Source organism: Patagioenas fasciata, chromosome 7, assembly GCF_037038585.1.
Source record: "Patagioenas fasciata isolate bPatFas1 chromosome 7, bPatFas1.hap1, whole genome shotgun sequence".
NCBI classification, from domain to species: domain Eukaryota; kingdom Metazoa; phylum Chordata; class Aves; order Columbiformes; family Columbidae; genus Patagioenas; species Patagioenas fasciata.
In genome coordinates this window covers 17,834,275-17,850,798 of record NC_092526.1, presented here as the reverse complement: position 1 = coordinate 17,850,798, position 16,524 = coordinate 17,834,275, and the positions used below count along the sequence as shown (strand labels likewise).

General features: G+C 41.5%; 1 protein-coding gene across 1 annotated transcript in view; it reads right to left on the bottom strand.

Annotated features, from left to right (window-relative positions):
- Window positions 1-16,524, bottom strand: part of LOC136103095 (unconventional myosin-X-like) — a 93,218-nt gene that overhangs the window by 2,494 nt on the left and 74,200 nt on the right. The window contains exons 28-40 of the mRNA XM_065840952.2: window positions 16,401-16,496; window positions 14,653-14,746; window positions 14,007-14,062; window positions 12,192-12,334; window positions 10,274-10,468; window positions 8,912-9,069; window positions 8,321-8,444; window positions 6,229-6,526; window positions 4,792-4,999; window positions 3,893-4,029; window positions 2,915-3,038; window positions 1,387-1,836; window positions 412-603 (exon numbers count right to left, since the gene is read on the bottom strand). Coding sequence (XP_065697024.1) covers window positions 412-603; window positions 1,387-1,836; window positions 2,915-3,038; window positions 3,893-4,029; window positions 4,792-4,999; window positions 6,229-6,526; window positions 8,321-8,444; window positions 8,912-9,069; window positions 10,274-10,468; window positions 12,192-12,334; window positions 14,007-14,062; window positions 14,653-14,746; window positions 16,401-16,496 — 2,275 coding nt within the window. The remainder of the gene's footprint in view (window positions 1-411; window positions 604-1,386; window positions 1,837-2,914; window positions 3,039-3,892; window positions 4,030-4,791; window positions 5,000-6,228; window positions 6,527-8,320; window positions 8,445-8,911; window positions 9,070-10,273; window positions 10,469-12,191; window positions 12,335-14,006; window positions 14,063-14,652; window positions 14,747-16,400; window positions 16,497-16,524) is intronic.

The window sequence follows — 16,524 nt, the reverse complement described above, 5'->3', positions numbered from 1 at the left end:
GTTTGTCAAATTTGTGCTTGGTGGTAGTGACATTTAAAAGGCTTGCAGATGAAGGAAAAAACTTTAATGCTACTATTAAACTTTTTGTGTTTGTGAACTCCCCATTCCTATGCTGGAAGGAAATTAAAAAAATGAGCACATTCATGAACACCCAATATTTGAAATTCCCAGTGCACTCAAAGACCATTCAAACTCCTTCGCTGTTTAATCAGCGTTATTTTTTTCTGTTTGTCCCTGTATTCAAGAAGAGGTACCATGCCACTTTAGGCATAAGCTCCCTTCATGTTTTTCCTTGGCTATCCAGTCCATTCAGCGGGAGTTGTTGCATATAAAAATGTCTAGACCATGGAAGTCAGAGCTTTACTGAAGTGCTAGTACAACTGCACATACAAATCTTGTACTTTCACATACCTGGGATGTTTCAAAGAACATTTCTCTCTCATCCACTGTAATTTTGAAGGTGTTAGGCTGTGGTGCTCCGAAGAAAACAATGTGCTCATATTGGAAAGTTTCTAGTGGCTTAGGATCCCCTCGTTTGTAGACAGACACATTCTCTGTGCTGACTCCAAGCCAAAGATCATTTGGAAATCCACCCTCCTTGCACTGCAAAAAGGGAAACATGAAATTCTGCATAAATGCAGTGGAGGATCAAATCCTCTTTGATTCAAGGAAAAGCCCTCCATTTCTGGCTCCTGTAAGATAATTCAACTCTCTGCCCCAATAAGAAAAAAAAAAACAAACATCTGCAGCAGGGATCTTGTAAGTACTCCAGTCACAAAAATTTAACCATGATGTGGCTGAGTCAAATACCAGTTGAGTAGTAAGTAACTGTAATACCTAACACTTCTCATTAGATTTTCAACTGATTTTGGAAGCCAATATTTGCCTCATTGTTTTACAGATAATACAGTGAGGGCAAGCAACTTCACATGGTACAAAACTGACAAAACTGGAACTCTGGATTCCTGCTCTAGCAGGTTAAGCACAGAGGACCCCGTCTAAGCAGGTTCTGTCATACTGCTGCAAAACAGTATTGCACCTTTTGCCAGTAAGGACAATAGAGCTTCATTCTACTTCAGCTTTCACTAGCCACCACCTTCTTAAATTCACAAAAGTCTCTCAAATTCTATAGCTCTTCTAATAAAATGGTATTTGTTGTCTCCCTTTATTTACTGGGACACACCAGCTTGCTTGCTCTGTGCTCTCTGTGTCACACCTCTCTGGGTGGGTGGTACTGCAGGCTTGCCCTAAGCTTAGTAAGGCAAAATGCAGCCAGTTCCTGAAATTCCCTTCTGCTGCTGAGCAATGTAGTACACACAACTGTGTCTGTTCTCCAGACTGATGCCTCTCCTTGGCAGCAGTTACATGAGGTTATACATCACTCACCTCAACATCAAAGAGGGTTGACCCATAACCTGGCCACTCCTTTATGATGGACATGTATTTCACCATGGCCTGATGCTGAGAAAGTCCCTGCAGCTTGGTCCATTTCTGTGCTATGCTTGCCCGAGCAGCTGAAAGCTCTTCCTTTACCCACATCTCCATCATCTGCTCCTCTTCGACCTTCTGCTTCTTTACAGAGCCTGTCTTGAAGCTACGTTTCAATGTCCCTTCAAGGAAGCTGGTCCGTCTCCTCTCCAGAGTATGACTGGTAGTGCCGCTGCTCTTTGTTGAGTGCAGTATTTTGGATTTTAGTCTGTTAACTGGGTATATTCCATCAAGGGTCCAACTTATTTTAGAATAATCCCCATGAAGGTACTGGAGCCGTAGAGCTGCTAGGCGCTGCAGTGTGTCCTCTGGTGCAGGAAAATGACCATCTATGAGGCTTTCATGAGCCTACAAACACACAAAAAGTCCCCCAAACTCATTAGAGCGCAGAAGTACACTTCATTCACAGCTGGGCTCATGGACAGACTCCTATGGCATCTGCCCGTGCCAGCAGGAAAGCCAATCCCAGCAGGTCAGAGCAGACATTATATTAGGTTGGTGCAAAAGGAATTGCGGGTTTTGCATGTCTGAAATTTGCTGTTTGATATTGGAATACATTCTTATATAAATGTGGTTATGTTATACATCATCTTAGTGTGCTTTTCTCACCATTCCAGATTGTGACATGTGATGAAAAGTGGATTTTACGTGACAACCACCTCAGTGGTTGCACGGAGAACCTCCAAAGTCCTTCCTGAAGACAAACTTGGACCCACAAAAGGACACGGTCACTGTTTGTGGTCTGCTTCCAGTCTGATCCACTACAGCTTTCTGAATCCCAGCAAAACTATTGCATCTAAGTATGCTCAGCAAATCAATGAGATGCACCAAAAACTGCAATGCCTGCAGCTGGCATTCATCAACAGAAGGGGCCCAGTTCTTCTCCATGACAACACCCGACCACATGTTGCACAACCAACGCTTTCAAAGTTGGACGAATTCGGCTACGACATTTTGCCTCATGCAGAAAATGCTTTCCAAGAGTTCACTGAATCCCAAAACACAGATTTTTACGCTACAGAAATAACAAAGCTTATTTCTTGTTGGCAAAAATGTGTTGATTGTAACAGTTCCTATTTTGATTAATAAAGATGTGTTTGAGCATAGTTATAAAGATTTAAAATTCAAGGTCTAAAATCACAATTACTTTTGCACCAATCTAATAATAGAGAAGTCAAGGTCTCCAGCTGGTTGATGTGGGGAGAACACCTCTTTCTGTAAGCCTGGACGGGCAGAGATCATTAAGGGGCCCCTATCCGGTACTGAAGGTCCTATAGTGAGGAGTTTTTAGGTCTGGAACACACAGGAAACACTGAAAGTAAGGCAATTTGTTCTGTGCTGTACCAGCCACAGGTCCTATGTGGAGATAATGTTCAACACAGTCTGCCACCCTGGAAGCTAAATCTTTCTTGCTGAGTGAGCTTACCTGCTCAAACATGAAGGCAAACTCCACCCCATCTTTAGGAACATTTTCAATATCCAAGAAGCAATAAAGCTTAAAATACAGCTGCCACTGTCCTTCCTCCTCTTCTTCTTCTGAGCCAGCAAGTCTATAAGGTAGAAAAGAGAATGAGAGGGGACAAAAACAGTAACCAGAAGCACAATGATACTAGGATGTATCCACAGTGCAACTCACAATATGAAGGTACCCCTGGATTTCTGAAACAGAGCATACAGAACTACCTAGTTTACCAGGACAATCTCAGTGCAGCAGACTTTTCTGGTAACTTCTGTTTTTTCCTCTGAATCACATGAAATTTTGATTCAGAAGGACCCAAAGTTCTTAACCAGCTATATTCGATCAAAAAGTTAGATAAGTGGCTCTAGATAAATGCAACAGTTGGTGCAGGACACAAAGAATTCCCCATTTTCAAGATACTGTTTCCGTGTAATCTTGTGACTGTGAAAAACATCAGCCTTGCCAACATTTGGAACAATTTTATTTTTGCCTTTAAAACAGATATATAAAATAGACAAGGGCATTGCCAGCCCCTTTTACAATGTATTGCTTTCTCTGTATGTCTGGTCACAAAATCACAGTCCACAGTAAGAAATTAGAGCTGCATTTCTATGCCCAAACCTTTGCCCTCTCTCCTGATATAGCTATGATTATGTAAATTGACAATATCATTATGAGACATAAGCAAACTTTCTCTGAGCTCTGCTAGTAACCCATTACTCTTTGATAAAGGCACAACTAATTTTGTTCTGACGAGCCTTGTTGTGAACATGGTTTTCCACACAGTGAGAAAGAGCCCTTGAACCTCACCAAAGGGAAGTTCACAGCAGAGTGAATGGTCGAGTCACTGCAGCTGCTTTGGATAAAACTACCTGACTGTACTATCACTTAAACCAATCTTACACCCAACTAGGGAGTTTAAGATTTTATGAAACATTCTTCTACCTCTCAAACTTGGCCAAGATATCAGCCACAATCACCCGACTCTCAACGGCACGGTCCACCTGCTGATTATGTTCAAAAAGCGCAAACATGTTACGGCTGTCCTCCATCGCTAGACCTCGGATCAGTTTTTCCACCACCTGCAAAATCAGAGAGAGATCCCAGAGGAGATATTACACACACTTCCACAATGCAGAATCAGTACCTCTTCAGGGCACACATCATTTCACAGACCTTCATCCCATTTCTCCCTTGGTTATCCCATTTTCAGATTAAAGAATTCTAATACTAAAAAAAATTCCCTGCAAGGAAGCCATGACTCATATTTGAAAATCCTTCCTGTTCTCTCAGCCTTTTCAATCTCCAACGCCCTTTTGGAGATGGGGGAATTATAACTCTGCACAAGATGCAGGCACGTAATAGATTTAGATGTCATTGTGATATTCTCAGTTCCTCTAGTAACAATTCTACTCTTTACTGTTTATCACTAATGTTTTCACAGACATGCCTACTATAACCTGGAATCTTGCTTCTCATCTGCTAACAATTAAGTTACTGGTAAAATATCCCTTCCAGAAGGATTACATTATGAACTGGAATTCCAACTTGTCCAGAAAACTGTGTTTAGCAAGTCTTCAGAATTATTACCTTTCCAATGGGCAGAACACCTGAAGTGTTTAGATTTCCCAACACAATCGTTAAGTGATACTCTACAACCCAGGCATAGGCCTTGTATAGTTCTAAACCCACAGAATAAAAGACGTTGCAGATACAGAAAAAAAATGCAATTAAAAAAAAAAGAGAGAAATTGTATATGAATGGGAGAAAGGAATCCCTTCAACAGACCCAGCAGCCAGACACAGAGGTGTGCTTACATCTGGTTATTGCTAATAATGCATTACCTCCCCAGCGCTTGTGTGGGAATTGATGGTTATTTTACAGGAGCCACCGCCGTGGCAGTACACTGTTGTGGTCATTTCTTCACGGGTGAGAAGAGCCTGTATTTCCTCCTGGGAGGGCACAAACTCCCTCGTCTTTGTTCTCTTCAGGGAATCACTTATGAATTGCGCGTACCTGTCTATTTCTGAGCCTGGAAAGAGGTCTTTTACCCTAATCGTGAAGAGAAGTGAAAAAAGAAACACTACATTGTGAACCAGAAAATGTCCACATTACCATATAACTGGGACTACTGTTAGTAAAGAGTTCAGTAGGGATAGTGATGTCAAGTGTAAGCACAGGAAGAAGGAGCCTTCTTATTTCCTAAACCATACAACCTGCTTTCACTAGTCATTTCAAAGTCACTTCAGTTCTATTTCTGAGCAACCTATGAAATAAGCAGTTCAAACTTTCAGAAGTACAGTACTAGCTGAGGATAGCAGGACTGACTATCTCAATTTATAAACTGAGATTAAGAACTACAAAATCAAATGCTAACTTTTTTCCTTTATTCTTTTTTTTTTCCTTTTAATTTACTGGCTGGGCTTGAGCCACTTTTACTGTATTTTTCAGTATCAAGAAGGTAGAAAGTAGATGCTTGTACACAATTCTCTGCCCTCCAAGGCCAGCAGTTCTAATCTGGTGAGAAAAACATGGAGTGGCAACATGGAGTATTCCCTAGCATCTCTTAGAAACAGGCCCTGGATGTAGGTATTTGGTGCACTGGCACAAATTTCACCTCACTTTTTCCTAGCTTGGAAGGAGTCACATAGATTTTATTGATCTTTCTTATAATTAATGAATAGAGTGAGACTACATGGCTGCAGGTCAGCCCCAGTGCAGACTCCTTTGGATAGCTGCATTAGATCCTGAACATGAATTGGGAATAAACATAAATTACTTAGTTCATGAAAATTGATGTTAAAGCAGATTAGAAGTACAAATTGTAAACACTATATGCTTAGTTAAGCAAATGAATGTTAAAAAATTGTGAATTGGATTATACAGTATATCTGCTACTCCACAGTATACATTTTGACTGTGGCAGTTGCAAGGTAGTACATATTTCAATGAATATGAAAGAACAGTCCTCACCTTCCCTGCAAGTGAGAATATATATGTGGACATTAGTAAGCAGTAGGTCATCAGCCGTAACTCCACTTTTAACACAGTTTCACAGTATTCCATTTGGGTAGCCTGACTTTCCACAGAACAGATGGGTGGAAAAAGGGGAGTTCAAATACAAGAGAACAACTGGTAGCAAGAACAGTGCATGAAGGTAGGAGGCTGCAACACCACGGGAAGATGTTTGCAGAGGAAGAGGGCGAGACAGGTAACTACAACAGGCAGTGGAAGCTAAGCAGACAGAAAGGAAAGAGGCTGCAAATGCAGAGGACTTGTACCTTCTAAGGTGGAATTTGAGGTAGCGCAAGATCGCTCGACTGGGCAGAAAGGTGCAGCTCATGCATGACATCAGCTGCCAGTGGTGCAGGTTTCCGGTGCTGTTGGGATGCGGCATGTGATTAGTTTGTTTGATGAGCTGACAGTATACTTCGTCACGAAGGGGCTTTAAATCATGGCAGGTCTGCAGAATGCCTTGGATAATAGGTATGGGGTCAGACACCGTCTCGATTTCCTGAAGGGAGTTAAAGATCTTCACTGCTTCATCCTGCAAGCTGCTGTAACCCTTCTCTTGTTGCACTGGGGAACAATCACAAAAGTGACAAGAGGTGAGCATCTCCGTCATTTTCTACTGGCCCAGCAACACTACAAGCAACTGTACTGGTCTATCAGAGAAGAACTGCAACCAGAAAATTAGCTCATCTCCTGAACTTGTTTATACTAAAAATTCATTAATGCTTCCCTTTACATGTGCAAATGCAGCTGTAATTAGTATTTGCCAACATCTAACTTGTCACCACTGCAAATTCATTTTTGGATATACTGTGCAGAAAAGCAGAGCAATGTTATTAAGGGAAACTAGCACTGAAGTCTAGTTCAGTCTTCAGTGTCTGCAGATAAGGAAGGCACCACTGAAACCTGGCCTGCATACTTCCAAAATTCTGTGCTGTGGCAGTATTAGCTTTGACCCCTGAGCCAACCCAGAATTTTGGCAACTTGCTGTACCACAGATGCAGCTTTTACGTATCATTTAGATTTTAAATGCCTACACCAAAACTGGTTATGTTTTTTAAGCACCTAAATGTCTGCTTTGAGTTGCTCAGAAGTATGTGATACTATCACACTGCTGCAGGTTTTCATTTTCCTTTGCCCATCTCTGGGGCTGTAAGTCCTTCTGAATCTCCTACACAGCTACTGCTGCCCCAGTGGCCATGCATTAATTGTACAATACAAATACACAGCCCTGTAGCAATAAGTTCCACAGTGTAAGTACTTGCTCTGTAATTTTTCGGTATTTCAGTATTTTTCTGTGCTTCTAATCTGCCATTAATATGAACCTTTTATCATGAGAGACAGCGAGCAGTTACTGCCCCTTCACTTTCTCTATGACAGTCATCTAGACCTGCAAACTTATTTTTGAGGCTGAAGAGGTCTGCTCTATTTAGTCTCTTAATTGTAGGTAAGTCTTTCTACGCCTTTGATAACCTTTGGGTAGGTTTTCACTTCTTCCGTATCTTTGTTAAGATGTGGAAGGCCAAAATGCATCCCATATTCAAGATGCAGGTGCATGACACATCAATACAGCCACACAAAGATATTCCTTTTCCTTTTCTAAGCTTTCAAAACCTTTCATTAGTTGTTTTGTTCTTGTGCTCAGCAGAAGAGTTGACATTTTCCTAAAGCTATGCAAATTTGTGCTCACTTTCCTAAGCAGAATTGGATCACTCAGACCCATCACTGCCTATGTGGCAGATTGTTTTTCCCATATACATTGCTTTGCATATCCAGATTGAAATTAATTTCTGAAAAGATTTTTTGGCCCAGTCACTCTGCATTAGAGATTCTTCTATAGGTCTTCAGCAGCAGCTTTCAGTTTTAGTATGCCAAACAGTCTGGAACCACCAGCAAATCACTTTAGTTTTCTGGTGGCCTATCAAACCATCTAGGTCTCTCATGTTCCTGAAGCATCTGAAGAAAGGATTCATTTAGTCTGGTTTTACAGCAGCTACTGTATGAACACCAACCCACTGCCAGTTGCATGATGCGATCCTGTTGTTTGGTTTGCACTGGAGCCATCTGCAATGCCGCTGCAGCTCAGAGATGACAGGCTGCACATCTCCTGGATGAATGATAAACTATCTGCCCTCATTTACTTTAAGATTCAGTGTTCCTAAGATATGAAGCAGTGGACACAGAATACATTGCATGTAGAGAAAGGGACTGCTCTCTCACTCTCTGAACCCTGCAGGCCATGCTGCCCTAAATGGACTTCAGCTGCAAAGCCAGAGCTTACAGACCACTTTTGTGGTGCTCAGGCTCCACCACTGATCCTCAAAATGTGAACATGTTATGTTACATGAGTAAAATACTTACAGTTGACACTAACATCTCCATATGGTAGTGGGAGCAATGGGGAATGCAAAGGGTGCTGGGTATATCGCAAGATTGGGTTCCTCCTATATGTCTGTTCCACTACTTCAAAGTTTGTGCTGTTTTCCTGAAAAAAAGAAAAAAAAAAAATTAAAAAATCCTCAAACAGGGAACCGGGATAGTCTTTCCCAGGATGTCCTTGGACACCTAGGTTCAAGCTCAGTCGCCTTTACCTAAGTTTCTGTAGGTCCCTAGAAGGACTGGATGACCAAAGCATAATTCACACATAAAAATCATTCTGTACATTGTTTCTGAAAATTAAACATAAGAATAGTTCTGGTAGGTCATACCAAAGGCCAACACGCACAGGATCTTGACTTCAAATGTGACTTGCAAATCAGTTAACACGCTCATTTAAAATAACATTTGCATGAGATTTGATTATTTAATTACACAGTGGGGTTTTTTTTCTTTCCCTGCTCCCCCCCAAGACAGCAACCCCATTTCTTGCCACATTCTCAGCAATGACTAGGTAAGGCCAATGGTGATCTGGCTGCTCCCACCTCACTTGTAAATTAGCATGATGGCACCTACCCTGATGTCACGAATGAGTTGCTGTGTAGGTGTTTCTATGGGAACTTTGCTGTCAATGACACCTTGAATGGCAGAGGCCCAGCGCATAGCTTCATTCAGCAACTTTGTGTACAGCCTGTAGGAGTGCTTTCGCCCATGGACAATGATGTTCCAATAGCCTGCAGAGAAACAAAGAAGCTGGAAGGTGAAACTTGCTTCCATGTTATATTCTCTTTTTTGTTTGTAGCACCTGGCTGAGGAAAAACCTTGCTGCTTTGATAGCAACATATGGTGCGTTTAGTTAAAACTGGGTAGGTGGGCATTAACATCCCCCATTCCCTAAACATTTACCAGCAGGAAGATCCCAATCCAGGCTTTGGTACAAAGACACCTTTCTGAGACATTAACACTCCCCTGCCAACCTGGCAGCTCACTTTCACAGACAGCATTTGGGCTATACTGTGCCAGTCAATACTCAGAAAATGACCACTTTACTCACAGCACCTGGTCAGATTGCCATATCAGTTCTCATGACTTTTAAAAATAACATGTTTGACATAAACTGAGAAGACAGGTCAGGGCAATGACAACTCACTCTGCTAAAGGGAGCCCTAGACATCTGTTGAGATGAAAAACGTGGATGATTTCTTGCAAGTGAACAGAATAAATTTCTTTTCATCTCACATTACTAAATGCTTCCAGCCCTTTTAAAATATATCCCAAATAACTCCACTATTCAAATGTCTGGTATTTCAAGTCTTGTTCTAAAGCTCACCTTCTTTGTCAGGGGGATTCACCCTTCACCTCATACCCTGAGGTCCCTCCCAAACTCATAAGGAAAGCAATGGAGGATCATGCCAGATCCTGCCTTCCCAGAACTGTCACGCTGTATAGAAAGAACACATAGGCCCTTGTCGTCTTTTGTTTCTAACAAGTTGAGCTCTAAAAAAGACTTGGAGTGTATGCAATTGCTGTTACTTAAGAGAAGAATATTGACACCAGAGACAAATGTAGGTCACACTACAGTGAGGCAGTTATTTATGGAGATGTATTGATATTTATAGCATCAACTATAAGAACTCATACCTTTTGCCCTATTTGGCAAACACTTAGATAAACAGTGACACTACGCAGTGAAAAAGCATCAGTGCTGTGTATCTCTGCCAGGTGTGAGGGTCTTGCTGTCACTTGCACACTACTCTCTAGCCCTTCGCAAGTCTCTTACAGTTTCTGTGGGGAAAGATCTTTGCAGCCAGACACAGAGTCTCAGGTAACATCAAGAATACCTTCTCAACATGACACACCACTACGTTTCTGCACCATCCCCTCTTCAGGCAACTCCACACATGGGACATCTGCTCATTACTGCTTCCTTCCTCTTACCTGTGTCTTTGAAGACCCTCTCATCGGGCTGCACTACAGAGCAGAGGCTGTTGAGCACAAGTGTGCCAAGCTTGGCGGCTGTGCGCTCAGATGACTTGTAGTAATCGAGGGCAGTGTTTGTCAGGACAAACCAGCGTTTCTTCATTTTCAGAGAGGACATCTTATTGCTGCTCTGAACCTCTTTATGAAGCCATCCTAGGACAGGAACAACAAACATGTCAATGGTTTCACCACCACACAATCCTGTCTCTTGCCTGGTGGCTCTCTTAACTCTGGGACCAGAACTCCTTCTCTCTGCAAAAGGCTCTGCTGCACTGGCTATAGCAGTATCCTGTCCAGTCACTGCAAGAAATTAGCCCAAAATATTTCACAGAGCTGTTCCATCCTTCAGCCTTACATATTTTTTTATCAATGGTGTGTGGTTTAGTTTGCTATCACTATGAGGGCATCCTCTATCCAGGATGCTTCCCTCACAAGTCACAAAAATCTGAATAAAAAGTTTATAATTCATTCTTCCAAAGAGATGCTAAATGCCTATCCAAATCTCAATGAAAGAGGTTTGGTGATACATGTCTTCTGGTAGAAAGATCTGTAAGCATTACATGCATCTCTTCCTTTCACGGTTGTGAGAAAACAATTTCTCTCTCATTTTAGATTACTCACAAAAGAAAAAAAAAAAAGAAGGAAATTCAATACTGTAAAAGGAAAAATGACAGTTTGTGTTGCTAAAGCTGTCAAAAAGACCATTTTCTATTCAGAACTGTAAAAAGCGATGTCCACCCCCAAGGCAAAAAGTTCAAAAAATATGACACTGAGCACATGGATTGCATATAAAGAAAAGATAAAGAGACAGACCTTCCTGAATATGTGTCTTTGTGGCTACACCACTGTCACACAGACATCTTACTGTGAATTGCAGAGCATACATTAGTTAAAGAAAAAAATGAATGCTCCTTTGTAAAACCAATCAATATGAGATATAAGGAACCATTGCATTGCAATTAAGTATTTTCAATTTAAGGTACTCAAACTGTTGTTTGATAATCTGCTTTATATCATTCAATCTCCTTCGAATGTTTAACACTATGATAGAATGCTTATGCCACTTTTTGATGACTCTTTTTCTGCTTGTCCTCCTGACTTGCCACGACCACTCTCAGACCTTTTTTCCCCTCACAGATACTTTCTGGAAGATGTAAGGCAATTTGCTCATGCGCTTGCTTCCCACAGACTGGATCAGGAGTGTCTTCATACATTTAAGACCATGTAATGAGCTGAAAGTACTAAGGAAATTTAAAAATATCTGAGACAAATGGGAGGATATTTTGTAATAGGTGTGTGAACACTACTCAGGCATCAGCTGCTTCATCTCCAGCTAAGTTTTAACTACAGACATAACTTAAATTTGCTCAGCCTCAGGGAATTACTCCCACTTCACTATGTCTACCATAATCAAGGTTAGTTTGTTTAGCGGAGGACAGCAGCAATCCCACAAAGATCTCTCTCCCTCTCTCTCCACATGACAGGTGTCAGAAGGAACAGAGCTTTCTGAGAACAAAAGCTGCAGTGTCGTGTCATAGTCAGTCTAAGCCAGCTGCTCCCAAACAGCAGACATGATCCCTCCCATTCCCTGACGGCATTTGTTGCACGTGTTGAAATAGGCTACAGAACTAACATCAGAGAACTAAATGTATGAAGAAGTACCTATTTTTTTCCAGCTTTAGCTTTCAGATAAGAGGCAGTGCCAGCACAACACATGATGTGGGAAGCAGCAGACAGGAAGGCGGAGAGGGGCAGAGAATGACTGTTTTTGGGGAGCAGCTAAACCTTAGACTGGATTAAGTGCAATCAAACCTCCCCTCAGATCATAAATGGAAGATGAGTTTCACATGTTGTAACGGCATGCATTTCCTTTTACCTCTCACAAGGAATTCCTGGCCATCAACCTTAGATTCGCCTTTTGGTTTCTGCAGCAGGGAGATCCAGTGATGCATCTCCTCAGGGGTGTCGCTGTTGCAGTGAATCACTCGATTTGCTGTGATGATCACAAAAGAATTTGGTCTGCCAGAAAATAAAAGCATTAGAATTGGTCATAACCATACAAATATCTCAACTCACAGCACACCCAAAGCCAAGTTCTCTACCTTCCCATAAAGAATGCAGAAAGATTCTCTGAATACAAACTACCAAGAAGCGTAAAAACACTTAGGAGCATCTTCTGTGTAACTGGTCTGCAAACTAATTAATGCAGAGACCAGATAAATGGAATTAAACATCTTTCAAAAGCTATTTCCAAAGGCTAGAAAACACCGATTAGCTAATGACCAGCTGTAAAATGTCCTGGGTTCATACACAAAGGACTTTGTTCTACGCTCTGATTGGACTAAGCTCGTGCTAGTACCACTAGGCTGAGCTAGTTCAGCCATCCTCCTCCTACTTATTAAAACCAGTGATGCAGTAGCAAATGTAGGTCCCAGCAGGGTCAGCTAAAATTAGTTTGAGATTGGTATTAAAAATGATGAGCTGATCCTGACAAAACAGAGGAAAAACTGTTATGTTGCTGCTAGATGATTTTTTGTCCTTATTCTTGCAACAAAAAAATGTGTCCTACCAAAAGAATATTCACAATGCTGCACAGAATTGATGTTTTACAGGAAAATGAAAAAATAAAAATATGACCAGTCCCAAGAGGATAGACTCATAGCTTTGAAAGCAAACACAGATTTCTACAATACAGAAAAATAAAAAGCAGAATGTAAGTAATGAAGCAAAAGGTAAAAGCTGCAAACAATGCAACTGTCTGGTCATTGCACAAACCTACGGAAGATAAAAATAAGGTGCATAAAAACCCTGGTTGAAAAATATGCATCCTCCTCAGAATTTGTTTAAAATTAATACTGCAGAAGTGTGTACCTCAGCAGATGCACGAAGAAATTTTGACTGTTCAGCTTACTATCTTACTATTTGTGCCTAGTTTTTTTACTGTTACACAGATTAACTATGAGGAGCCCAGGCTGAGAACTGACTAAAAAATGTTGATCAATGAAATCTTAGTTTGCTACCCAGATAAGCATTTTCTAATCTAGTAACCCCAAAGTCCTGGTAACCTGTGTAAGAAAAACAAAAGACCACAGAGGTAAATAACTTAATAGCTAACATTTTACTTCAGCGCTGTAGTACGAATCTTTGCCCTGGCTGAACCTGTTAACACTGTGGGAAATAATTAAATGTTAACATAAAGTGATATGAAATGTCCCATAATGTCTTCTCTGAAACTAACCGACTAATCTGTGAACTAAAGGTCTGTGCTCCATTGCATTGCAAAGATTGCAAGAAGAGTACAGATTTCTAAATTCATCCATTATTCTTCCACAATACTGTTTCTTTCCCCTAAATTGGAAGATTAACTCAAAATTACTTTGTTGAAAAACTGAGAGTGCTGCTTTTGCTAGACATTTTTGCTCAGTGTTAATTATAGCTAAGACTATAATTTCTTGATATTGCGATTATGCTGTTTCCACTTTTAAGAGGGAAAAGAGACACTTTCACTCAAAGAAAATACATGTGAACTTCATGCCTGTGAACTGACATAGCTTGAAACAAGCTAAAGGTTTCAGTTATGTTGATTTGTTTGGAGCTAAATTCTTATGAGTTTAAACAAATGCAAACCCTAAAAAAAAAAAATATGTTAGAAAGTTTCTGATCTAAGCAATGGTCAGGTTGTTGTACCCACCTATCAGGATTGTCTGAGGCACAGACAGAGTCAATAAGCCCAACATCCAGGGTTCCCTGTACAGTGAGAAAGACACAGGTAACAGGAATTGTGTGCATCTTAAATTACAGATATTCTCTTTCATGAATAGCATTGGAACTGAAAACATATCAGAGAGGCATGAGTGAGTCATCTTTCCTCCCTGAATAGCAGGAGAAGATGTGCAAGGGCTCCACAGACCAGAGGAAAAGCAGCTACAAATTTCAAGAGAGCATTATGAAGGCCTGAAATAATCTTTACTAGTATCTCAGTGCTAGCAAAATACATTGTTCTTCACAACCGCATATCTTCTGTTTGCAATAACTGTGACCCAAATTAGTCCCATATTTCCATCCAAAGACATTTTATCTGCATGAGGCAGTCCCTCTCTTCCCCGCAATCTGAAGAGAACTATTGGTGATCAAGCTGAGCCACCCACCACAACCTCCATGTTCCCCACTGCTTATCCTCTTTTCTATCAGCTTTGCTGTTTCCTTATAATAATTGTCCCACTTTCTTATATACTGCCCATGCACTACAGCACTGCGCGTGCTGGAAAAACATGCACAAACCAGTTAAACAGAGAGGGCTGTAAGCACACCCGCAGACAGGCTGCACAGTAACTCACCACAGCGTTCTTTGGGTTGGCCTGTTCATCTTGCATTTCCCTCAGCTGCTGTGCCGTAGCGCTGTGTACTCGGCTCAGGACATTGAACCAACCACTGGCAATCGAAACAGACTCAAAGTTAAGATTTGGGTAGTGAAAATAGCCCTAGAATATGATCAAGGAACCTGGAAAGCTGCCAGTGGGAAAAGGTCTTCATTCACAATTTCCTGAGGACTATGCTACAAAGTATCTCTTGGGCTGATCATACCAGATTCTAATGTCTTCCTTCCTCCTTATTTATCCTTATTTATTCTGTGCATGTTCTCCAAACCAGTGACAGCTGCTCCTGCAAAATCCAGTTCTCCACTTGCTGCTGACGGAACTATAAGCAGGCAGTGGCCTTACTGGGGCACCCATCAGCACAGCAAGAAGAGCACACAGCAGTTGTGAAGACAGGGTCAGCTGGGAACCTTCCTGGACTAGAGTCCTAGAGATGTCTGGAAGACTTCGTAGCTAGTCTCTCTCTGATCTGCTCATAAATTTAAAAGTCATGTGGCTGTCAATTAATCATGCTTTCTTTTATTTTTGAAGTAAGTTCTTTTGGAGTTAATTCGTCTGTGAAAGGGCTTCTCATTACAGACATATCTGGAGGCTAGTCTCTGTTGCAGAACAAGCAGATTCTTATCTGCAGCTTCCAGTGAGATGAGCAAACATCTAGAGTTCATGGAGGATTCTCAAACTGCATACTGTACAACATCTGCTAATCTGCCCTTTGCTAGTGCAAGTGTTGGCGCTTTCTTCTCTCTCAGAACAGAGACTGATACAGCATTGACAGAGGCCACATTTGGTTTACCCTTGTTCCAGCAATTCTGCAATGTTATCCTCCGGAATGCTTATTGCAGTTTTGAAGTTCTGGGTTAAGAAGTTACTGTTTCTTCAGCTACTGCCCCTGAATTTGCCTGTTTCCTGTTCATGTGGCTGTTCTTTAGCCTATTTCTGCTAATTTGTGTTCAAACACATTCCCTTTTCCTCTGACACCCAAATGAAATTATAACAAACCCTAAATAACTGCACAGAATCAGATTAAAGTGGAGCAGAGAAACAGTTACACAGGCTGGGCTGAGAGGGCTTTGGCCTTGGTAAGAGTGGGAATAGCGGGAAAGCATGAGGAGCCAGGGACAGTAACCTCTTAATTTGGCCTTGCACAGCCAGAACAGGTTGTCCAACCTGCCCTTAAACAACTGATTCCCACTGCCTGGCCAGGACGCCAAGAAGGAAGGACATGAGTCATTTGTTTGCTTTGCACTGGGAAGATTTTATCAGATGACACTACAGACTCTGATAAGCCGCAGCCTTTTCTCTGTCTCCTGGATAAAACCCAGCTGCTCTCGCAATCATTTACAGACATCATGAATAGACTTTTTGTTTGATTCAAGATTCCATTTAATGAATAAATCAGCTATTAGATGTTCCAGTTTATATTAAGGTTTTGTGTGTCTCCTGAAGTAACCCTTGAATTCAGCATGCTCACAGTCACATATGGTGGCAGTTCTGGGACTGAGTGATAGGTTGAACCACCATCTCAGTGGCTTCAACAGGGAGACCCCTAAGTAGGCATGGTGCCTCCCAGTAATCGCAAAATGACACTCTGGAACGAATCCCCTCTTTTCTCCAGAAAAGGCAAGTGATTATGTTTCCCAGGCTCTTCCATGAGTAGTTGAGTCAGATCGGCACTGAACGAACCAGCCTAACAAAACTCCCTCTTTTACCTGGCATCTTCTGGTGACTCTGCAACAATGTGATAAACTCTGTCTTCTGTCACAATGTCAAAGGCATTCTCCTTTTCATGAATGTCCACAATCTCCCTGAAACACAGCAAATCACAGGAGCCAA